General features: G+C 38.8%; 2 protein-coding genes across 4 annotated transcripts; both read left to right on the plus strand.

Annotated features, from left to right (window-relative positions):
• Window positions 1–6,924: 6,924 nt before the first annotated feature.
• LOC122089435 (ankyrin repeat-containing protein P16F5.05c-like) lies at window positions 6,925–16,597 on the plus strand (the record flags this gene model as incomplete). 2 transcript variants are annotated; one of them, XR_006143322.1, is given in 5 exon segments in its annotated part: window positions 6,925–6,989; window positions 16,044–16,112; window positions 16,188–16,237; window positions 16,354–16,528; window positions 16,560–16,597. XR_006143322.1 is itself a non-coding variant. In XM_042659174.1 (4 exon segments), coding segments are annotated over 4 exon segments (296 nt in total), but the record flags the coding sequence as incomplete, so codon positions are not given.
• Window positions 16,598–18,612: 2,015 nt separating this feature from the next.
• On the plus strand, window positions 18,613–21,710 carry LOC122089428 (pentatricopeptide repeat-containing protein At1g22960, mitochondrial). Of its 2 annotated transcripts, XM_042659161.1 has the most exons (2): window positions 18,613–19,136; window positions 19,266–21,710. In XM_042659161.1, the coding sequence occupies exons 1-2, from the start codon at window positions 19,074–19,076 to the stop codon at window positions 21,246–21,248; spliced, it is 2,046 nt and encodes a 681-aa protein (XP_042515095.1). In that variant the 5' UTR covers window positions 18,613–19,073; the 3' UTR covers window positions 21,249–21,710. The 2 variants fall into 2 exon arrangements, with proteins under 2 accessions (XP_042515095.1, XP_042515094.1); XM_042659160.1 differs by having other exon boundaries at window positions 18,613–21,710.
• The last annotated feature ends 1,570 nt before the right edge of the window (window positions 21,711–23,280 follow it).

The raw sequence follows: 23,280 nt of genomic DNA on the forward strand, positions 1-23,280 counted from the left end.
CTAAGATACGCTAAAGATACAAAAATGGATAGAAAATATTTTTTATATAATTTTGCATTAAAAAATAGTTAAAAAGGCTATATATAAAATGTATTATGCATAAACACTAAATTGAGAGGATTGTACTGAGAATCCAAGGTTTGTAGTTGTTTATGGGTGTAAAATCCTTGTTCCTAACCTTGATTTCCACTTTAGTTAGAGAGAAAAATGGCTGACAGTAACTTTGGAACAAAAACTTTCATAAAAAAATCGTGTTTTCTAAAAAATGACCCATCTTTGCCATTATATGACCGTATTGCACCGTATCGGTGTGTATGGACTGATACATACCAAAATGTGCATTACACCTCGATTTTTAATTTTCCATAGAGTATCGATACGTATCGATGCGGTGTGTTCGGTGGCGTATTGGTATGATAAATATCGATACAAAAGGATTTTAAAATTTCCATGTAGCGTAACGGTAGTATCGTATTGGTAATGATATAGTACGATATGCACTGATACTTGACGACAACCCAGTAAACTAGTCTCTGACAATAAATCATGAATGTACTTCCTCTAGGATCCTAAGAAAGTACTTTGGTTTCCTAAGATGCTTTATTTCATACTCCCGACCAAGAATGTCCTTAATGCTATCAATCTTAGCACTGTCATTCCCTGTCATCCACATAGACAATGAGAATAGTAATTTTATCACCGGAACTCTTTATGTATAATGTGTGGTTAGCATTACTTTGCTTATACCCGGTAGATGTCATTGTCTTGTGAAATCTCTCGAACTATGCTCTAGGTGAATGCTTTAAACCACAGAGAGCACTCTTCAATTTATATTCCTTGCCTGAATTCCCTTACTGGAGAAACCTGGTGGAATATCCATATATACTTCTTCATTTAGCTCTCCATGAAGTAAAGCAATCTTGACAGCAAGTTGTTTGAGATCCCATCCTAGGTTCATAGCACAAAAGAGCAACACTCGCACAGAGGTCAATTTGGCAACTGGTGCAAACGTCTCTTGGTAGTCAATGTCATATGTTTGGGTGAATCCTTTGGCCATAAGTCTCGTCTTTTATCTGTTTGCAGATCCATTTATCTTCTATTTCAATACAAACACCCACTTACAACCGACTGGTTTTTCCCATTAGGAAGAGTCACAAGATCCCATGTAGCATTGTCTTTTAGGGCATCCATTTCATCCACAACTGCGGCCTTCCATTTTCCATCTGCAAGAGCTTCTTGCTAATTCTGGGGAACACAAACAAAAGAAAGAGAAGACAAAAGCACGATAGGAGGGAGAAAGGGAATCATATAAAACAACATGGGATATGGGGTGTTGAATGCAAGTTCTAATGCCTTTTCTAATAGTAGTAGGTTAGTTAGAAGAAGAAATTATACTTGTTACAATAGGATCAGTTGGCTCTGGATCCAGGGTTGGCGAGGGGATGAGTAAAGGTGCTATAGTGGTTGTAGTGGTCTCACATTGCGTATTTCTGGTGTGACCCCTACGATAGACTTGAAGAGTTGAATTATTAATGTCTCTGAAATTCACCAATAGTATGCTGCACGGGAGTAAACTCTTGCTAGGTAGGAATAGTAGTCTCAATCTCCCCCTGAGCTGGATCATCGGTAGTCTCTGTCCCCTTACTCTTTGTCGGAGACAGTGGATACACTGGAGGTGGAGCAAGTAGTTCAGAGTTAGCTCTTTATTGTCAATACTGGACTCCCCCTGAAGAGATGGCGATGAATAATAGCCCTCGTATTCATGAAACATAACATCTATAATGACTATGGTATGCCTAGTAGGAGGATGGTAACACTTGTATCCTTTCTAAGTAGGAGAATAACCCAGAAAGATTCATTTAATGTTACGAGGTTCCAATTTTCTGGGTGAGTGGTGATCCCCAGCACAACAAGCACACTCAAAAGTCTTCGGAGGAACCAGAAAAGAGTTATCCCCATAAAGAACGACAACAGGAGTACGAGAATAAAAAACACTAGTAGGCATGTGGTTGATCAAATAGGCAGTAGTCAGGAATAACATCACTCCAATACTGAGAGGGAACCTGTCTGGCAAACATCATTGCGCGAGCAATGTCCAATAAGTGTTAATTCTTGCGTTTGGCGACCCCATTCTGGTAGGAGTGCCAATGCAGCTGGTTAATGAAGGATCCCATGTTCTGAAAGGTACCTCTGGAACTGACCCTCCATGTATTCAGTTCCATTATCACTATGAAGAATTTTCAGAGTAGCATTGAACTGAGTCTAGATCCTCTTGTGGAAGCGTTGAAAACAATTGAACACCTCACTTTTGTGTTGCATCATATACACCCACGTTGTGCGAGAGTGACAATCAATAAGAGACACAAACCAATGTTTACCAGAGATAGACGTCCGACGAGATAGGCCCCACACATCAGAGTGAACCAAATGGAAAAGTTCAGAACTTTTATTTAATGGAAATAACTAGAACGAGTTTGTTTAGCCAGAATGCAAACTTCACAAAAAAAATCATCTCTGTTACATTGTTTAACTAATTGCAGAAATAAAAGAGATAGTGTTCCAAGAGGAGGATGTCCTAAACGACAATGCCATTGTTGTAGATCAAAGGAGACAGAGTGTAGCTGATGAGGAGTAGTAGCGACCATAGTTGTAGGAAGACAACCATCATCAAGCAAATCATGGTTTAAGATCTCGCTCTCGCCCCCCATCTCGCTAATCCAAAAAAGAGAGATCTCGCATGCTCTCGTCGAGATCATGTTTTTTTTCGCAGTTGACTCGGTTGTTGGTCTTGGTGGTCATATGGTCTTTGTAGTCCCTGAAACTAGGTATTTACCCTATCTTAGGACTTCTAAACACAATAGAAACATCAGTTTTTTAAAAATCAAACTTAAAATGGTACTTTGACTTCGTACCCTACGTAAGTAGTCTCCGGCTCTTCGGACCCTAGGCTAGTATGCTCTATTCCACAATCCACAATCCACAATCCACAATCCACAATCCACAATCCACAATCCACAATCCACAATCCACATTCCATATGCGACATTCCACATTCCACAACCAACACATGACACACCATAATCTTAAGAATTTAAAAGACATCATAGATAATTACTTAATTGATTAAAAATTAACATTGATGACTGATGAGTCACATTAACATACATTTGAAAATTTGAAATGACATAAGATAGGCTACTGATGATGTTTCGATGAAAAGATGGGTTTGAGAAGATTTTTTTTTTATTTAAAATGGTTCTTGAGAAGAAAAGTAACTCCAAATGTGGATGGGGAGGTAATATTCTCTACTCTTTAAGCTTCAATGAGTGTAGGAATGGAGATCCTCAAGCAAAAGCATCAAAATTCTTGCCCCTAAGTGTTTTTTCTTCAAAAAAGTAGAGAGGCGAGATCTTGGCAAGATCTGGCTAGTTTTGGCAAGATTTTGGCGAGATTTGGTGAGATTTAAAGAGATTTGGCGAGATCTCGGCGAGATCTTGTCGTTTTTCAATCTCACCTGTGATCTCATCTCGCTAATCTAAAAAAACGAGATCTCAGTGTGATCTCGCTGTTGAGATCTCGTCGAGATCTTGAACCATAAAGCAAATAGAGACCCCCTTGCACCTTTCCACATCCAATCGCCTTCCTTATTGCTAGATCCTAGAAAACGCAGTGGGAAAGAAAAAAAGGTTACTTTATAATTCGAGTCCCTTGTAAGGCTACTAATAGATAGCAGATTAGTAGTAAAATTAGGGATTTGTAAAACTGAATTTAAAGTGAGAGAAGTAGAACACTGAATAGATTCCTTTCCAGGGACTTATCTCTGTCTGAGGTGGGTGAATACTGGTGGAAAAGGTTGGAAGAACCAGTCATATGATCAGTGACACCGGAATCAATGATCCAAGGACTAGAGACTACCGATGCACAATGACCACTAAACAAGATAACTAATGAGCAAAGTTGGAACTTGAAGGAACTAGAGAATTCGCAGGTGTTGATGAATTGGAAGCCTGGAGCATACGCCTGAAAGCCTGGAGTACCTCCTGGGATAGGCCAGTATCAGTTGCAGAAGGTTTGTCAACAAATTCAGCTTGATGGGCCTTGTTCTCGGATTTACCACAAGCACGTTTAGCTTCCAAATCAGCTGGTTTCCCATGAAGTTTCAAAGATGTGGCTATGGTATGGAATGGTTTGTTGCGGTGTTCACATTTCACCATTTCCTTGCTAGTGTCATTGGTATGGGCAGATCCCTCAGAAGTAGTTGAACTAGTCTGTAGGGCTAATTTCTCAGTAGAGGGAGTGTGAAGCCTAGAGTTATGACACTTCTCCAAATGAACCATGGAAAAGGACTATTCAAGAGTATGGAAGGGTGATCTGCTAAGTACCTGGACACAAATCTGATCATACTAACATTCAAACCAACCAAGAAATCATACACCCTATTTTTGTCCACATGTTTTGCATAAGGAGCAATATCTTTAGCACTGGATGAATGATAGTCTACAAAGTGATCAAGCTCATACCACAGAGTTCGAAGTTCCGCATGATACTTGGACACAGAAAGGTCCTGTTGAGTAGTAGTACGCACTTTCTTGCGAAGATCAAACACCTGAGTATCATTCCCTATTTTGTCCATAGGTTTCTTTGGCAGCAGCTCAAATATGAGAAGTAGTTTCTAACAACTAGAATCCTCTAGAGATAGTTATGTAGAGTTAATCAGAATAGCCATTTCCAGAGAGTCATTGGTGATCTATTTGTCCTGAGGAGTACTCTCCTCAAAGGGTTTCTTTGATTTGCTTGTGATATGTCGAGTGAGATCTCTGCCAACAATCGTAAGATAAGTGGCTCTGGACTAGATGAGGTAATTTGTTCTATCCATTTTCACAGAGCAAGCACCAAAAGGAATATATCCATAGTGACCTCGCCCATCAGAGTCTGAGATTCCAGTAGATACAATAGTTACCCCAGACATGATGATAATAGGGAGAAGTCAACAAAAGATATCTTCAAAACCACCCGTCAGAAAAGGCCAATACTTGGATTGAACTGCCCAGTAAGAGTAGTGAAGAACTCCGATGATTCTGATGAAGAACTGAAGGGATGGCCTAATTAGGGTTTTAGGAAAATCTTCAAAGAAGAGGATCACACACACACAACCTTGGCAGATAGGGCCACAAGGCTGGTTGAACTCCTTTGTAGGGGTGAGGAAGGTTTCCTCCAAATCTCAACTGATTCTAAGGGAGGGAACCCAAAATCGATGGGAGTAGGGTTTTGGGAGAAAAAACCCTAATTTTTGGGAAATCACAGGTGAAGAGAGATCAATCTTGCAAATAGTGATGAGTCCTTCCAGGTTGCTGTACTTGATCTTCAATAGGTGGAGATTTGTTCTTAAAAGTAGGAAGAAACAAACTTCAAGAAGAGAAGAATAAAAAATCGCAATGATGTGATGTGTAGGACAGAAGCTAAATTCATATGAATCATCTCGTTAGTGCTGTCCTATAGGTGATTAGGAAGGCAAAGGTGGTAGAAGATGGAGGCTTGTGAAGAAGATGGAAGATGAGAGAGGAATGGCTTGCAATTCTGAAGAAGAGATGAAAGGTGGCTGAAAACCCTAGATCAGAAAACTTGCTTTTATACAATGTTAACATGAAGAATGGGGAGAATGCTTGAATGATCTGGCTGATCACACAAGCCCTTCATTTATAATATGCAAAATAGAATCATAACAGTAGTACAAGTCAATAAAACATAACCCAATTACAAGTATAGCCCTCCCCATCTAGTCGCCCCACTCTAAATAGGGTCTGTGGAGGGGGAAGGTTCCAATGTGCCCCTACGACACACTTAACCCCTATTCTAACAAATATCATTTGATACGTATTTTAAATTTAGCTGACCAATATAACAACCGATATCGATACTTTAATCCTTGATCTTTAGCATATCTTAGCGTATTTTCCGATTCGATACGATACAATATGATACCCTACGATACGATATGATACCCTCTGATACGTATTGGGTGTTTTGAAGATCTTCTTAAACTCCATCATGAAATTTACATTAGAGTGCTAATGATAAGAAAGTAATGGTTTTTAAGTATCTGGACTTAAATTGGATCACAGCACTAAAATGACCTTTTTCCTAAAAAAAAAATTTGAGGGGGAGGGGAGGGGAGGGGAGGGGAGGGGTGGGTGGTTGTGTTATGAGACCTGGCCCAGTTCACCGAATCAACCCAATACTGACCAAAATGTTGTATTAACTCCCAACCCAGGCACTTATATTTTCTGAAAGTTTCATGGACCTGCTTCATCAAAGCAGTTCCTGAATGAGTTCGATTGTTTTGTTGGCAAACTGAGCCACCTGTAATCACCAAAACTGGTTGAGGGCCACTCCAGGTTTCCACCATTGACTCCAAGTTGCAATCCTGTATCCTATTCTTGTCAACCCTGAACAATTTCTGTTATTATGATATGGAAATAAAATACGAAGGTGTGCAGATAGGGTCACTAGGGCCTGTTAATGGTTAAAATCCCAGTGCAAGCTATTTTTAGGTACTGATACTTGATCCTTTCCCAAAATATTGCTATTTGGGCTTCAGTCCCTTGTGGTTGATTTCTTCCTAATGATCCGTCTCATTTGCTATTAATCCTTAGTGGTATACAAGTGAAATTTTCTTGTTTTAAATAACCATGGGCAATGAGATGATGGAAATAATGGTTTTTTTTTTCCCACTGAGCCTAGGATTTTCAATACTTTGTTGTGCTGCTGCTGCTCTCTCTCTCTTTCTCTCCAAACGAATTGCAAGCATGTTTGGGATATAAGATATGATTTTTTTCTCCTGTAATTATAATTAACAATAATGTATTGTTTAACATATCATGGTTTAGATTCTTGTTTAATTTTGTCGTTATCTTCTGCTTTCAGCACTTCATATGGCAGCTGCTAATGGACATATTGATATTGTGGAGTATCTTATAAAGCATGGAGTGGTGAGGAAGCCTTCTTGTAAAGATTTCTTGTATTTCCTTTCAATTGGCATTTATGTTTTCCTTTTGTCATATCTGTTCTTGGGAGTCCATATTCTTGGTAGGTTATCTAAGTGTCTTTTTTTTTTTTTTTTTTTTTTTTTTTTTTTTTTTAAACTCTAAGGTAGAAATGAGAAGGAAGGAGAGAAGAAGAGAGAGCAAAGAGGAGAAAAGCAGTTTTGTGCTAAACATATGTGTAGAGAAGAGAGAAGAGAGAGAGAGAGAGAACTCTTCCCACCTATATTCGAATTTCTAACATAAAAGGAAAAAATTACAATTTACATACAACCTCTTGGGGAGGTAAAAGGTAAGAAGTAAGGGTTAAAAATACAATAGTAGACAAAGTATATAAACTTGTTCCAAAGTTCCCTGTAAATACATAAACTCTAACACTCCCCCTCGATAGGAGTAACGTCGGGGCTCGCCACATCGGGGCCGACGCCCCCCGCCGGATGCCCCCCGCGGCGCCCGGCCGGCGGGGCGGTGCGTGCGTGTTCGTATTCCAGTTGCACAGGCGTCTCCGCCCTGGAGACCGGCAAGTTTCGCATGGCATCACACAATCGCCACATATCACCACACCCGGGCGAGCATAACAGACTAGATACTTCACAGCCCAGATTAGCTCAAGAAACAACAAGCCTGGTAAAAAACACAATAGAATATAGAATATAGAGATAGAGAAAAGAAGAGAATTAGACTAAAAAAAACAAAAAAACAAAAAAAAAAAAAAAAAAAAAAAAAATAAAAAAAAAAAAATAAAACAAAAAACAAAATAAAAAAAAAAAAAAAAAACGCTGGCGGTAACCCAGAAAATTACTTTTGTTGTTGGTTTGAACTTCAGTCGGCCTTCATATCCCCCAAATCTCCTTCCAATGTGTCTTCAACCTGATGATAGAACTCCATTAGGACTTCTGGTTGAATCTTCTTAAATGGTATAGTCTCTATTGGACCTTTTTTTCCTTTTCTAGGGGTTCCAAGAGAGGCACAAAGAATGAGAGAGAAGTGCTTAGTCGACTCTCAAACCTCCTTGGCTCTAATACCAAGTTGAAAGAGAGCAAGGATCAAGGTAAGAGAGAAGAGAAGAGATGAGAGGAAGGAAGAAGGAGATGAGAGAAAGGGGAGAAAAGAGTTTTGTGCAAATCATGTGTGAGAGAAGGAGCTCTTACCTCCTATATTGAATCACTAACATAAAACGAAAAATTACATACACGTCCCTAAGGAGGTAAAAGGTAAAAAAGGAAAAAAAATAATTAAATACAACATAAGATAAGTAAATAAACTAGTTTGCAAAGTATCCTTGATACGTAACACTATGTGGGCTCAGCTACATATCTTACTTCTAACTGATGATGATATTTACTGATGCCTAAGCCCCTTGGTCAAGTCTAGATTTCTTGGAATTAAATTTCAAGGGAAAAAAAAATATAAAATTAAGATTGCGAGCAGACTGCACTGGGCCAGGTTGTGGATTGGGGTTATGGTTGACATGTAGTCTAGCAGGTAGTTTTTCTAAGGTCCTGCTGTCCACTATATGGTAAGCCCTGATTGCCCAAAATTGTCCTTGACAAAGATTTTGTCAGAAAACATTATGTATGAGTTGAGTTGATCCATTGTCAAGCTCCACGGACTTTATAAATATTGGAATATGTAATTTAGGGTGCTGCAGGGGATTCCTGGGTTTTCCCCCTCTAACCGACTCTAATTAATGAGAGTCGGCTAAAGAGGGTGGCAAATTTGTAATTTCCTTGTTTTTGTTTTATGCTCCTCTATTATAAATAAAGACTTGACTTGCCTCTTTGGTCATTCAAGCATTCTACTCTAGTTTTTGTTGTTAACATGTTATCAAAGCCAAAAATTCTAACCTAGGTTTTCAGCCTCCCTCCTCTCTTCCCTCTCTATATCGCAAGCCTTCATCAAACCCATACTCCACCTTCTTCTCTCCTTTTGTCTCTCTAAATCCCCCACTGGACAACACTAATGAGGTGATTCTTATGAATCTAACTTCTGCCCTCTATCTCACCTTAATGGTATAAACCCTAAAACCTTGCAGGAGACTAATTGGAGTACTTTCCCTACCCTGCGATTTTTTATTCTTCTCTTGTTGGAGTTTGATTCTTCCTACTATTAAGATCAAATCTCCTCCTCTTGAAGATCAAGTACTGCACCTAGAAGTATCCATCATTGTTTGCAAGATTGAAGATCCTACCCATCTGCGATTTTCGAAGAATTAGGGTTTTTCTCCAACACCTCGACTCCATTAATTTTTGGGTTCCCCCTTTCGGATCCAGCTGATTTTTGGAGGAGCCTCTACTCATCCCTAAAGAGGAGATCGACTCTGCCTATGGCCCTATCTGCTTAGGTTTTGTATATGATCTCTCTTTGTCTCTAATTTTGGGGTTTTCTCCCAAAACCCTAATTGGTTAATCTCACCAGTCACTTTTCAGAAGCAGTTAAATTTTGGAGGCTTACAGGGCAACTCGATCCAAGTTTTAGCACTTATTGATGGCTGGTTTTGAAGATTTTGGATTTATCCCTACTTGAGTCGATTTCTCCTTTATCATCATGTCTGATGTGACTACTGCAAATTCAGGACCTGATGGGCAAGGTCGCAATGAATGCATGCCCTTTGGTGCTAGCACTGTGAAATTGGCAGGAACTAATTACCTCATTTAGTCCAGATCTACCTACTTGACTATTGTTGGACGAGGGCTCTCACTGGACACATCACTGGCATGTCTGCAAATCCATCTGAAGGGGGTTCCCCTCAGAATCAATGGATCACCAGTGACTATCTGGTAATGTCTTTTTTGCTCAATTCTATGCACCAATCAATTACTAGAGGTTTTTTGTTGTTAGATACTACCACCTAGATTTGGTCCGTTGCCAAGGAAACCTATGGACAAGGAATGATGTTCAAGTGTATGAACTTTATTAAAGAGTTCATACCACTACTTAAAAAGAAATCTCTGTCTTTAAATACTATGCTAAACTTTAAAGTTTGTGGTATGAGCTTGATCACTATGCTAACTATCAACCTACCAGTGCATCAGACATTGTTGCCTAGCACAAGCATGTGGACAAAATCAGGGTGTATGATTTCTTGGCTGGTTTGCACGTTGACTATGATTAGATCCATGTCCAAGTCCTCAGTAGATCTCCCTTCCCTACCCTGGAACAAGCTTTTGCGCTGGCTCATATGGAGGAGTGCCGTCGTACTACTGTGTTTCATCCTCTCGCTACTGAAAAATCATCCCTACAGACTTGTTCCACTCTTGTTACAGATGGGTCATCTCACACTGGAGATATCACTAAGGAAGTTGTTAAATGTGGACACTGCAATAAGCCATACCATACCAAGGCCATATGTTGGAAACTCTATGGTAAACCGGCTGATTTTGAGACAAAGTGTGGTCTTGGTAGATCCAAAACCAAAGCCAATCAGGCTGAGATTGGTGACACACCACTTGCAATTGATTTTGGTCTTTCCCAGGAAGAATTCCAGGATTTTTGGCGCATGCTAAAGGCCATTACTTCATACTGCTTCGAATCCAACCAATTCAACACTCCTTCAGGTTCCAACTTTGCTCACTCAAGTATTTTGTTTGGTGGTTATTGTGCATCGGTTGTCTCCAGTCCCTAGATCATTGACTCCGGTGCCACTAATCATATGACTGGTTCTTCCAACTTGTTTCACCACTATTCTCCCACTTCTGGCAGAGATAAAGTTCGGGTAGCAAATGGCTCCCTATTCTTTGTGTCTAGAAAGGATTCTATTTAATGTTCTCCTTCAATTAATTTATCTTTAGTTTTTTATATCCCTAATTTTACCACTAACCTGCTCTCCATTAGTAGTCTTACGAGGGACTTGAACTGTAAAGTCACCTTTTTTCCTTCCCACTATCTTTTTCAGGATCTGGTAACAGGGAAGACAATTGGATGTGGTAAGGTGCAAGGTGGTCTCTATTGTTTGATGATGGTTGTCATTCCACAGCTGCAGTCACTCCGCCGCTTCATCTGCTTCACCCTGTTTCATTTTATCACCACCAATGGCATTGTCTTTTAAGACACCCTCCACTTAGGACTTTATCTTTCTATTTCTGTGGTTAAGCAATGTCCTAGGGATGATTTTTTTTTTTTTTTTTGGGTTGAAAGCTTGTACATTGGCTAAACAGACTCGTTCCAGTTATTTTCCTTTAAATAAAAGAAGTCCTATTTTCCATTTGGTTCACTCTGATGTGTGGGGTTTGGCTCGCCGAACATCTATTTCTGGTCAACAATGGTTTGTGACTTTCATTGATTGCCACTCTAGAACTACCTGGGTGTATATGATGCAGCACAAAAGTGAAGTATTCAGTTGTTTTCAACAATTCCATAAGATGATTCAGACGCAATTCAATGCCACTCTGAAGATTCTTATTTTGCTTTAGGAGGTTGGTTCATAGTTACAACCTTTGTAACTTTATGGTATACCCTTGGATTAGCCAATTCCTATTTTGAAGGCTGCAATTTCTAAACCACCGCAGTTTCTACTCCTGTTAATAGTTTAGCACATTCGTTATTGCCACTATGGGGTCCTGAATCACAAGAAGACTTTCCGTAGTGACAGTTCCAACAATATCTTGCTGACTATAAGATAATCTATCAACAATTGGTACCTCAACTTAGAATGGGGTAGCCAAGCTCAAGAAACGACATTTACTCAAAATTCTTAGAGCCATTATGTTTGCCAGACATGTTCCATCTCAGTATTGGAGTGATGCTGTCCTTACTGTTGCTTACCTGATCAGTCACATTACCACACGTGTTCTAGAATCCCAGACTCTTGTTGATGTTCTTCAAGGGACTTCATCATTTATGGTTCCTCCATGGATATTTAGGTCTGCAAATTATGATCGGGATCATCAATCTCCAGGGAAAGTGGAACCCCAGAGCCTTAAATGTATCTTTCTGGGTTCCTTTCCAACACAGAAGGGATACAAATGCTACTATTCTCTTACTAGGCGTTTCTATTATTGATATTGAAGGTGTGAGTTTGATCCTACTTGCTTCACCAATTTATCCACTTTCCTCTGATAATGCTCCACCAGTGTATACATCATCCTCTGATAGTCCTCCTGTTTAGGAGGAAAGTGTGACAGAGACTATTGTTCCACCTCAGGGGGAGATGATTCCAGGTTTGAAGACCATTGGTGAATTTCAGAGGCAGATTGATGATTCAAACCTTCAGGTTTATTGTGGGGGCTACACTAGAAATACGCAACTTCAAACCATCACCATCACTACAACACCTCTGCATTTCCTATTAACAACCCTAGATCCAGAGCGTAACACTTCATCAGGTATAATTTCTTTTCTTCAGAAACCTTTAGCTCTTGGGAAGGCACTAGATCTTGTACCCAATATTCAATATCCCATGTTTTTATGATTCCCTTTCTCCCTCCTATCATGCTTTTGTGTCTTCTCTTTCTTCTTTTCGTATTTCCCATAATTGGTAGGAAGCTTTTGCAGATTAAAAATGGAAGATAGCAATGGTGGAAGAAATGGATGCCCTGGAAAATAATGCTACATGGGAACTTGTGGTTCTTCCTCCTGGGAAAAGACCAGTTGGTTGTAAGCGGGTGTTAGTGGTTAAACATAAGATACATGGCACAATGGGCAGGTACAAAGCAAGGCTTGTGGCTAAAGGGTTCACTCAGACATATGGGTCGACTACCAGGAGACGTTTCCTATAGTTGCCAAACTAACAACCGTGAGGGTATTGCTCTTGTGTGTTGTCATTCTGTAAATCTAGGATGGGATCTCCAACAACATAATGTGAAGAATGCTTTCCTCCATGGAGAGCTCGATGAAATAGTCTATATGGATATTCCATCAGGATTCTCTAGTGATGGGACTCAAGGCAAGGTCTGTAAGGTGAAGCGTGCTCTCTATGGGTAAAGTAGTCGCCTATAGCATGGTTTGGGAGATTTCACAAGGCAATGACTTCTGTGGGATATAAGCAGCAATGCTGACCGTACACTGTTCATAAAAAGATTTGGTGATATAATCACCATGCTCATTGTCTATGTGGATGACATCGTGGTGACAAGAAATGATAGTGTTGAGATTGGTCGTCTCAAGGGCTTTCTTGGCCGTGAGTTTGAAAAAAAGATCTTAGAAAACTAAGGTACTTTCTTGGGATTGAAGTTGCTCGGTATTCAAAAGGCATTTTTCTCTCCCAGAGGAAGTGCATCCTCAATCTATTGTTTGAGACTGGTTTATTGGGTTGTCATCCTTCTGGTACTCCTATGGAAGCTAGTACGCAGGTTAAGGAAAAAGAGGGTGAACCTGTTGACAAAGGGTGTAAATTGATCAATCTCTCCCATACACGACCTAATATTGTTGTGGCTAGAGTTTGGTGAGTTAGTTTATGCATGATCCTTATTCCTTCCATACGGAAGCTTTTTTGCATATCTTGCGATACTTGAAATCAGCTCTAGGAAAAGGCATCCTCTTGTCCCTTTATGACCACTTCAGAGTTTAAGCCTATACAGATGCTGGTTGGGTTGACTCCCCTAATAGAAAGTCCATCTCAGGTTATTGTACTTTTGTGGGTGGGAATCTTGTTACTTGGTGCAACAAGAAGCAGATGTGGTGGCTAGATCTAGTGTTGAAGCAAAGTTTCGTGCCATGGCACAAGGGATTTGCGAGTTATTGTGGTTGGGCAGTTTACTAGAAGATATAGGTGTTTCTGTTCGTCTCTCCCCCTGATGCTCTACTGTGATAATAAGGCTGCTATTAGCATTGCCCACAACCCAATACAACATGATTGTACCAAGCGTGTGGAAATTGACAGACACTTCATCAAAGAGAAATTAGATGCTGGGTTAGTTCCTTTTGTGAAGTCCGGTGATCAGTTTGTTGATGTATTCACTAAGGGATTAGGAGGAAAATTGTTTCATCCTTGTTTAGTCAATTTGGGCCTGAGTGACATCTATGCTCCAACTTGAGGGGGAGTGTTGGAATATATAATTTATGGTGCCACAGAGGCATTCTTGGGCTTTCCTCCTCTAATTGAGTCTAATTAATGAGAGTCGGCTACTCCTTTTGATGCAGCAATGAAGGTCTACTCAAGTAGGAAGAAGAGGGTCGACCCTAGTGGCTGATTGGGTTGACCAGGGCTGGTTTATTGGCCCACGGTTTGGGTTGTGATGGGGTTGAATTACTTTATTAATTAGTTTCTAATTTCAGTCAGTAGTTAGTTTTTAATTTCAGTAATTGTATTTTTCTAGTTTCTATTTTCAGAATTGGAAACTAGAGTTGTTTTTTTATTTAGTTTCCTCTTTCAGTTTTGGAAACTAAACTTAGTTTCTATTTTGTAAACCCCCCATCATTATTAAAAATAAAGGAGTGCTCTCATTGGTAGAGCTACGATTTATGCAAACAAAAAACTCTGCTGCTGCTGCTGCAATGTCTCTACTGAGATGCTTCTTGTGTTTGATCAAGAACGATGGGGCTGGTGTATGATCTAGTCGACACCTTGCGGTGAGAAGCCCAGGTGGTTCTACAAGTGTTTTCTTCTTCTCTTTCAAGCCTATTTTCAAGCTGTTACTGCTGTTACAAACCAGGTATTTTATAATTAATATTCTGTCCAGAAATCTCTGTCAAAGTAGCAATCGGTCTGTGCTCTCTGAAGCAGTTCTGGTCCTTTCTTTGGGCTATCATTCTGATCGATATTCCCTACCTGTCCAACTAAGGATCGACCCAAATTGTGGCTGATTCTGTCTGGCCATTAGTGAGATATTCGAAATCTCCGTGTTTTTGTCTTCTAGTGCTCTGCCATAGCCAGAACTGAGATCAATTGGACTGGTTTGAACTTGCTGTTGTGTTAGACTTTGTTTCATGGATTACAGTTGTTTTAAATCCAATTGAACTACTTTTCAGCCCCTGGTTTAGTCCTAAGGTTTTGCTGCTGAATTGACCTAATTAGTACTGCCATATTGAACACGATAGCCTACTGGACTGTCTTATATTATTCTGATTTTTGTCAAGGTGTTGGGTTGGTTATGATTGTTCTTTGATAAAAAAATCCTGCAGTTGAGACTTGGCTAGACCCCTATCCTAGTCTACATTACCTTTTTGTTTTATGCTCCTCTATTATAAATAAAGGCTTGACTGATCTCTTTGGTCATTCGAGCATTCTACCCTAGTTTTTGCTGTTCACAATAAGTAACCATCTCAGTGCATTTAGTATTGGTAAGCTATAACCATCTAGTTCTCTCTACTGAAATTGGACCTGCTGTAGTGGTCATGCAAGTGAACTTGTCAACCTGTACATGCTTCTGGTCCATGGGCATACTAAGAACAGGTTGATATGGTTCAGTTAGGAGGTTCTGACAGGGCATGTGGAAGCGAAAATAAAGTTGGGTTGTGGAGAGAAGATTTGTTGCCTTGTGCTTTAATGGAAGAAAGGAAAAAAGCACTAACTGTACCTTGTCCCAAGTGCCATAATGGAAGATGTGCATTGATAAACCGATCAGCTGAAAAAGAATTCATGTAGCCAATCTACAATGACTGTTCTGTTGTTTGTGGGGACAAAAACAACCTGTAACTACAACCAATGAATACATTCAATGTTATTTTATAATGACAGAGATCATATTATCATATAAAAGGGGGCATTCTGTCTTGATTCTGAGGACCATACGGTGGGCAGGGCCCTGCTAATTAGCCACATATCTTAGGTTCAGAATATTAGGAGTTGAATAGGGTACATACACCAAATTTAACTTGTGTTGAACCATCTGATGTATGTGTTAAGAATAAAAAGCATTAAAAACATTCTGACTGGTATCTTTTTTGAAATTTCCTAGTTAGAGTTGTTAATAGATTCCTCTGCTTTGGCATGATTGAGCTAGTCCACTGAAGTCTTTGGATAAGCCCTCTGTGATGCGATATTGAAGTTTCTGATATTTGTTGTCACACACATCTCAAGTCAGTGTAATGAACCCGAAGTTTTGTTGCTTATCTATGATGCAGGATCTTAATGTTTGTAATGTGGAGAAAAATACAGCTCTTCACTGGGCTTGCCTCAACGGTCATATTGAGGTAATGGTGCTATCCAGGTTATGGCAGTCGATTTGATTCATCATACAAGTTTATTGAACAAATGGGGTTTTCCAGGTGGTTAAGAATTTGATTCTAGCAGGATCCAATGTAACTATGCTAAACAGGTCTGTTTTTTCGCACCTGGAAACAAGAGTTTCAACTACAAATTATCCTTTTAGATAAAGATTTAGATATAAAATACTCATTTTTTTTAATGTTTTTCATTTGGGTTTATGGCTAGGTATGAAAGGACTCCAATGGATGAAGCCGTAAGCAGGGGGAAGATGGAAGTCATTGATGCAATCAATGCAGCTGTTGCGCAAGTTGAACTTAATGAAGTTAGAGTTTCCTAACAGGAATTTAGCAGATTATCATGTATATTTTTCACCTTACACCACCTCTATAAGTAGGGAAAAGTGAACTTAATGAAGTTAAGAGTTTCCTTTGTTGAACTTAATGAAGTTAAAGAGTTGGAACTTGATTCCCATGATTGCTCCTGTTGCTATTTGTAATCTGTGGATGCCACCACAAAGATACTCACTCTAAGGTAAACGTAGATTGAACTGATTCATGCACCCAATGACCCAAGTGTCTGCGAACTCAATGAGGAGAAGTCAAAGAGGTGCCAAAAGTAGGGGTGACAATTCCTGCTCTGACCTATCAACCCAATTAGATATGGTTTTATTGAGCATTTCCTTCCCAATTTATAAGCTGGTTGCGTTTGGGAGTGGCAAATCAACTATTTTCCTCATGATTGACACCGTTTTTAACAAGAGAACTGCAAACTAAACCTGAAAATTTTTTAATTTTTCATTTCTAGGGTCAAAATTGGTTTAGAAACCGAGTGTCTCTACACCATGGGTGTTGAGCAAATCTCTATACCTTCGTCAACCATTGCGATGGATTATAAAAATAAGGGACAATTCGGACATTTGACTTGTAGATTGGAGGGAAGGGGTGATGTAATATATGATCTTAGGATTCTGTTTTTTTTAGCAGAAAAACTTTGGCTATTGGTTAGACCCAGAATGGTTTCTGAAGTTGGTCAAATTTGATGTGCCACAGCATTCTTGATTCTCTTGATGGACTGATGAATTCGTGTCACAATCTGAATCCCAACCAAAATATTTTGAAAAGAATTTTTTATTTTATTTTTTATTCAGTAATCAGTGGATTAGGTTATTTTCCCGGAGGTTATATCTGATTGCAATGGAAGTTAAAAGAGAAGGAAAGTAAAATTTTTATACTTAAAAAAAGAAATATATGTAATCATTGCTTCATGTGTGTATCATTAACTTCAAATCATTCTATATTTAGTTATAAATTTCACTTTATTTTGCATATAAAATTCTTTGTTAATATGTAAAATAAAATTACATTTAAAATGTTATTACTAAATATGATTAAAAAACTTTAGCTTATATAACCACATTGAATCACATGAGATAATGATTACAAACTTTTTTTTTTAGTTTGAAAATTTCAATTCCCCTCTCTTAAAATTCCCTTTGCAACTAAATGGGGCATTCACATTTAGAATGTAATTTGAGAATAAATAATGTATGTATGACCCTCTTTCAACGTGGTCTAAATATTTAAGACATTTTAAAGGTGTGCTACGGTAATCTGGTATTGAAGGAGATTTGATACATTTTCAATATAACAAAATAATATTTTTCTTGGTTTGGTGTAATTAAGAGAAAACTGTTTAGTATATATGGAATTGAACCGAAATATATTGAATATTGAAACTGTACTAGTTGTGTATCGAATTATCAACTATAAAAGGCAAAATTATAAAATATCAAATAGAAATAGCATCAAAACTGTACTCATACCGAATATCAAAACAGTTGACACTCTTAGGAGGAGGGTGTCTGCTTGCAGTTTTGGATTTCAGCTAGAAAAGATATTTATTTATTTTTCTTTTTCTTAAGTAAATTTGGTACAAAAAATACGTCCCAAGAATTTTAATTGCTACTTGAGATTTCTTGCGGCAGGAAAACAATTCTCCTTCCAACACTGTTTGATTCGATCTGATCTAAGTACTCGCTCTGCTTCTTCACATGAGAATCGGGAATCAGATTCAGCAGATCCAATCCTATTCGATCAGAATCAATGATTGTATTCTGATTCCTCAAACCATGAAATGCAAAGTTCGTAAACGGGAGGATCCATAGGTTTCCTGTTCGTATGTCAAGTTTCAACTCTATTAATTTTTGTCACTTGATAAAATAAAGTTTAATAAAAAAAAAAAATTTAAGGTTATGAAAAATGTATAATAGTTGTTGAAGCATCATAGGTATGCATAGACACATATGTGAATGTATGTCAATAGTTGAATTAGACCATAAGATTTCGTATGCGACTAATCTAGACAATGATCTTCGTATTCAATGGTAAGAGACAGCCACATCAGCTGTCCAGATGATAAAAAAATAAAGGTGGGCGTATGAGCATAGGTCCATACACAGTCCAATTAGTATAGAAGTTTGGTCTGGCTTTTGCTGGAATTCAACCCTGATTGTTGAGCTGGACAATGGTCCCGGCTCGGCCCGAGTGTCCCGGTTCAAATAGTATCTTCTTTTGAGTCTTGGTCTCAAGTCATCGGAGGTCGGAGATGGAGGAATAAGGTATCTGGCTCAGAGGCGATGAACGTAGCCGTCTTGGCCAGTCAAGAACGGGCGGAAACCCTATTTTGGGTATCTGCTCTTCTGCAGCTTTTGGTCGATGCCAGCCAAGCTATTATTGGAATCTACCAGAGATAGAATTTTGAATAGTTGGGAGATTGAGATAGGTGGAACGGTTGAATGGAGGACTATGTATTGCAACGGCCGCGGTTAGAAGCTGTTGGGAGTTTCCCTTTTTCCATTCATGGCGTAAAGGAATAGAATTAAGAGAAAACAGAAAAGACCAAGCTTCCCTGAGATCCTCTATAATTTTCTTCTTCTGCTGCTGCTAATGGCCTTTTATTTTGGAGCTTCGAGAACCTTTGCCACTGTAACAATCGCAAGCCTTCCTAAGGTTCGGTTTCTCTTCCCCATCGCTTATTCTTTGAATATATGCACATCCAAAAACAGTGCTTTCTCAGAGACCGACTACGACAACCTGATATCTGAGACCCTTGACCGCAACCCATGCGCATTTATGCAGGGTTTCTGGCTCTCGGATCGATTCCGAGCTGTGATTCTTGACCCGGACTTGTTCGTTCGTGTCCTCAAATCGATCCGGCGGAGACCTAGAATCGCATTGCGGTTCTTTAGATGGGCAGAGAGTCAACCCGAATTCAAACACTCTGAATTTGCTTTCTGTGTCATTCTTGAGATTCTAGCTGAGAATAATCTTATGCGATCGGCTTACTGGGTGATGCAGAGGGTTGTTAGTGTGAATTTGCATGGGATTGTGGATGATTTGGTGGATGGTTACTTGAGTTCGGAGGCTTTAAGTAAGCTTCTCGATACTTTGTTGTTGGTTTACACCAAAGGATCCATGACTGAGCTGTGCTTATCAACTATGGATAAGATGGTGGGACATGGTTTACGCCCAAATGTGAAAAATTGTAACAGAATACTCAGGATTCTTCGAGATGAAAATCTTGGAAGCAAAGCAAGAGAGATTTACAAGCTAATGGGCGAGTTTGATATCCAGCCTACAATTGTTACTTACAACACCTTGCTAGACTCTTTCTGTAAGGAAGGCGAGGTGCAAGAAGCTTTGGACCTACTGTCGGAGATGCAAGAGAGAGGGTGTGCCCCCAATGATGTGACTTATAATGTTTTGATCAATGGGTTGTCGAAAAAAGGAGAGGTAGACCAAGCCAAAGGTTTGATCAATGAAATGCTGAACTCGGGGTTGAAGGTCTCAGCATTGACGTATAATCCTTTGATTCATGGGTACTTTAAGAAGGGCAAAATTGATGAGGCTTTAGCCCTTGGGAGTGAGATGGTGCAGAGAGGTGCCTCTCATACGGTTGAAACTTACAACACATTTATTGATGGGTTCTGCAAGTGGGGAAGAATGATCAAGGCTAGGGAATGGTTCTCCAACATGTTAAAGAACAATTTGGAGCCAGATATAGTGTCTTATAACACTTTAATTTATGGTTATTGTAGAGTGGGAAACTTAAGAGAAGCTTTCCTATTGTTTGAAGAACTAAGAAATGGAGTTCTCGTTCCTACTGTAGTTACGTATAATACACTTATAGATGGCCTTTGCAAATTGGGAGACTTAGAAGATGCTCGAAAACTCAAGGAAGAGATGATCAAGAAGGGAGTTCTCCCAGATGTGTTCACTTACACTATTTTAGTGAATGGCTCTTGGAAGCAGGGAAATCTAGTAATGTCTAAAGAATTCTTTGATGAAATGCTACGTGAAGGATTGCAGCCAGATAGATTTGCTTACACAACCCGGATAGTTGGAGAGCTGAAGTTTAGTGATGCAAACAAGGCATTTAGTTTGCAGGAAGAAATGCTAGCTAAGGGTTTCCCACCAAACATGATCACTTACAATGTTTTGGTTGATGGGCTTTGCAAATTGGGAAATTTGGAAGAAGCATTGGGGTTGTTGCAAAGAATGGTTGAAGATGGGCTAGTTCCAGATCACGTGACATATTCTTGTATCATTCATGCTCATTTGGAGAGTGGCCATCTCAGGGAAGGCAGGGAGGTTTTTTATGAGATGCTAAATAGAGGTTTGTCTCCTACGGTTGTGACATATACAATGTTGATTCATGCGCATGCTGGTAAAGGGAGGCTCGAACTAGCCTTTATGTTCTTCTCAGAGATGCAGGAGAAGGGTGTATTGCCAAATGTGATCACCTATAATGCCCTGATAAATGGTTTGTGCAAAGTGGGGAGAGAGGATCAAGCTTACAAGTTTTTCATGGAGATGGAGGAGAAAGGGCTGTTGCCAAATAAATATACTTACACTTTATTGATAAATGAGAACTGCAATTTGGGTAATTGGGATGAAGCTTTCAGGTTGTATGGTGAAATGCTGGAGAGAGGGATTGAGCCTGATTCATGTACACACAGTGCACTACTAAAGCAGCTCAATAAAGATTATAAAACCCATGCAGTGCAATGCCTCGAGAGTATAATTGTAGACAGTGAAAAATCAATCAAAACAATGACTTGATAAATTCAATGAAATAGCATTTTTTAATGGGATCACATTCATTGGTAGGGGAGATATACTTCAGCCAAGAGGATTGCCTATGTCTCGCTGCCAAAATGCTCTGATGATGGCAAGTACATTTCTGCGCCGTTGTTTTAGCATTCCCTCCCTTCTGGATTTACTTCAAAAGGAATAGCTCCAATGGTCCATGTTTATAGACTATCAATGGAGCTGGAACCAGTGAGGAGATGATCATGCCTGAACAGTTGGAGTTTATGCGTGAGGTACCACACATAGAGACCTTAACTTATTATTATTTTTTTTAAATTTCCAAACTTTGTCATATTTTGTTTGCATGTTTTGTACCTGAACAGTTGAGTTTATGCTTGAGGTACCACACATAGAGACCTTAACTTATTATTTTTAATTTCCAAACTTTGTCATATTTTGATTGCATGTTTTTAAAATTTCCAAACTTTGTCATATACTCATATTTTGTTTCATGTTCTTTTGGTCTTAGTTATGTTATGGGCACTTGTTAGCATTCTGGTTCTTAATCTTCTTCTTGTTTTTGTTCTTTCTTATTCATGTGGTTACCATGGCCTTTTCATCTAGCAACTTTGCGGAGCATGTGACGTAAATTTTAGGAGAAATTTTTTTTGATATGAAGTAAAAGAAATTTGATATGAAACTAAAGAGATGTAATACTTTGGTAGCGTAGCAATGGCAACAACTATTTTTTCCAACTCATATATCATTTACAACTTCAAGTATGTTTCTCCCAACTCATATATCAATTACAGTAAGTATAAATTATGCTTGAAGTTGGTAAATTTGAGAGAAGGTAGTGTTGCACTAGAAAATGATTGACGCAGAAATATGCATCCTGCAAGAACATAGAAGATAACTGTTGTGACATATTAGAGGAGAATGGTTATCTAAGATACTTATAATGTAGTCCCCAATTGTTTGATTACTTCATTCATGTGTTTGATTGTGAAATATAATCAATGGGCTGGAAAACGAATGAAGTTCAATATATATATATATATATATATATATATCTTGTAAATTAAATAGGAACCAAAAAAATCGTTTCTCCCAAAAAGTAGCAAAAACATACAGTAGCAAAAGTATACAGTAGCAAAGCAATGACAATAAAGAAAACTTAACTGCAGCTAGAGTTTTGAACGGGGAGGATGTATTTGTTCCCTCATTCAATCAATAACCAACATCTACTTTTTGAATGCAATTTTTGGAAACTCTTATTAGTGCTTGACCTATCTGAACAAAGAGAAATTCAACTTGGGAATATACTCTGTCAAATTCAGTGTTAACACTGAACCAACGAGATTCAATGGGAGATCAGATTGCGACAGGATTACAAGTATGGAATACAATCAGATTGGAGAGAAAATTGACTGCTAAATATGATTTAAGTCTGATGGACAGATTTCAAGTTATGGAACAATCCAACTTGAATTAGGAAATTGAAATTCAAACTAATAACAGAATCCGATGGCAGGAATCTTTAAAGGTTAAAACAGTTACCAAATAATGAATTGATTTAGTGATTAACCATAGCCTGTACCTTAAACAGTGTAGGAAATCAAAACCAGTAAACATAGATTTAAAAGAAGAAAACTTGAATGACTCTTAATGGAGAGGTGCTTCCGGAGTGCTATGTGATTGGCGTATTCTGTTAAAGCTTAAAGGAAAATTTTATAGGACTGTTATACGACTGGCTATGATGTATGAAGTGGAATATTGGGCAATTAAGAAATGCCATATAGATAAACTAAGTGTTGTGGAGATGAGGAGGTTGATGGATGTTTGGCAAAACTAGGAGAGACAAAGTAAGGAATTATCATATTAGAGCCGAGTTAGGAGTAGCTCCGATTCATGATAAGCTTTGAGAATGTCATTTGAGGTGGAATGGCCACTTTCAACCATGTTCCAAATCTCGGTCGAAACAAAAAATTTATGTTGAAATTTCTGAAACCTGATCAAAATTTTTTATTTTTTATTTTTTTGTGGGGGTGGGGGGGGGGGG

This window comes from Macadamia integrifolia, chromosome 9 (assembly GCF_013358625.1).
Source record: "Macadamia integrifolia cultivar HAES 741 chromosome 9, SCU_Mint_v3, whole genome shotgun sequence".
NCBI lineage: Eukaryota > Viridiplantae > Streptophyta > Magnoliopsida > Proteales > Proteaceae > Macadamia > Macadamia integrifolia.

Coding starts and splice junctions, on each gene's coding strand:
- LOC122089428 (XM_042659160.1), top strand. CDS start 19,074: ATGGCCTTTTATTTTGGAGCTTCGAGAACCTTTGCCACTGTAACAATC.